At 40.9% G+C, this 1,924-nt stretch overlaps 1 protein-coding gene across 1 annotated transcript in view; it reads right to left on the minus strand.

The window, feature by feature from the left end:
* Positions 1-1,368, minus strand: part of ATAD2 (ATPase family, AAA domain containing 2) — a gene marked incomplete at its 3' end in the record, with an annotated part of 20,700 nt that extends 19,332 nt beyond the window's left edge. Inside the window, exons 1-2 of the mRNA XM_010140094.1 lie at positions 1,235-1,368; positions 676-722 (exon numbers count right to left, since the gene is read on the minus strand). Of these exons, the coding sequence (XP_010138396.1) occupies positions 676-722; positions 1,235-1,326 (139 nt within the window). The remainder of the gene's footprint in view (positions 1-675; positions 723-1,234) is intronic.
* Between the last annotated feature and the right edge of the window lie 556 nt (positions 1,369-1,924).

Below are 1,924 nucleotides of genomic sequence, written 5' to 3' on the forward strand. Positions count from 1 at the left end.
CAGTTTTTTAATAGGCTGAAAACCCAACCCGGCTGAAAACAAACACGCCACTTTTGTTCCATCAAGAAGGTAAGTTTATTCCAGTCACTTCTTTCTGGAAAAGCGAAAACAACAAATACCTCTCTGTAAGGTGTTTTCACTCCATTCACGTAAAACTGTATCTCAATATTTCTTTTAATTGTTTACTTGGAAAGTCTTTCCTTAAGATGCATATTCGGTTCCACGGTAAATGGCTGAACTCCAGTGACACATACCCCACATCAGTGGGTTCGTGTGTCTCATGACTGAAGTACTTCTGGACTCACATGTATTATAGTGCAATATCCCCTCCTAGTTGCAAAAATGATTTTCAATTAATTCATGTCTTACAGACTCCAGAAAACCCGTGTCACGAAGAAACCTGAGCTCAGGAACAGATTCTGTAGCACCTAAGAGCAGGCTGGAATTCACACTGCATTCTCCTTAACCTGAAAGGAATTAATAGCATATCCTCCTCTTTGCATCTACTTCTGTTCATAAAACTCACAGGAAGCTCACTATTTTGGAGATACTGATTCTCACAACTTCAGCTGATTTTGGCTGAAGAATTCAGAAGTTTTGGGGGCCAAGTTAGAGAGAGTGACCTTCTCAGAGACCAGGCCAAATAGGAAATCCTAAGGAATTACCACTACTTACCTTCTTTACAGTCTTTTTTTTGGTCCGGTTTTGGCTTATCCAACTGCCTACATTAAGAAAGAGGACAGAGGAAAGGAGAAAAGAATTATTTTATTAGAATTCTTGTACAGAAGTTACTACATCGTGTTGTATAGCGTAGCATTGAGGGGAACTTCCCCAAGTTAAGAATCCGGTTCTCCACCTCGGCCAAGAACAGCCCCAGGACCACAAGGAAGATACAGAGCCCAAGTGTGCAGCATCCCATACACACACAGTTCTGCGAGGACACGCATTTCCTAACCTGCTAATCTTGGAGTCTCAAGAGAGCAGATAATGTGTCAGTAGCCAAAGTGGAGGAGGGAACTCAAAGGAGTTTGGAAAAGGTGCGTGGTTTTGATACAAGCAGAAGGCTTTTACTAAGCAGTGATTCTAGTTCTAACACACTGGCACTGACATTAACATCACCTTATTCCCCCGCCAATTTTCAGCTGCAGACTTATCATGAGGTGATTTGCTCTGCATGCCTTCACCTTTTCATTTGGTAAATTGAACAGAGGTTGAACACCTGGAAATACAATACCTCATCAACTGTCTTCGACTGACATTTTCACTTAGTATTTCCATGCTTTTGTCAAAGCTAGAGTCTGAACAGGGCGGCACATTTTTTCTCATTGATCTTAAACAGTGTCCATTGAAACATTCGATTTTGCCAGAGGAAAATTCCTAGGACAAGAAGGAAATAAGAACATATTTATCTGAACCACGTATGTCGAGCTCAGAAGGAAATTCTGCCTCATTTAGGGAAGTTTATTCTGTAACTCTCCTGACTCAACTGCAGAGAAGCCTTGAACCACCTCTGCACCAAGAAGGAGCTCTCAGGAAAAAAAAAAGCAAACAACCAAACAGCTTCCAAAGCTAAAGCTCCCCATTGCCACACTTCTCTTGTAGACTTCAGCTTAACATCCTTTGGAAAAACAGTTGTTGCAAAACTTCTCATATATACTCAGTGTTTCATTGAAAAAAAAAAAAACCAACCCCAAACCCTTTTATTTCAAAATTGGTTCAGAAGAGCCGTCAGGCTTGACCTTGCATGTCCTGGGATTCAAATCTAGTTAGGACAGAGTTTTTCTCCTCTCTCTGTTCCATTTATAACTGCATGCAGAGGGACAGATTTCCTTCAGAAGGACAGCATTTATGCATGGGAAACCAAAAGAAACTGAAGATATATTTTGCACTTTTTTATGGCTGCCGATCTTCTTCACATTGGTAT

Source organism: Buceros rhinoceros, unplaced genomic scaffold (assembly GCF_000710305.1).
Source record: "Buceros rhinoceros silvestris isolate BGI_N320 unplaced genomic scaffold, ASM71030v1 scaffold4297, whole genome shotgun sequence".
Taxonomy (NCBI): domain Eukaryota; kingdom Metazoa; phylum Chordata; class Aves; order Bucerotiformes; family Bucerotidae; genus Buceros; species Buceros rhinoceros.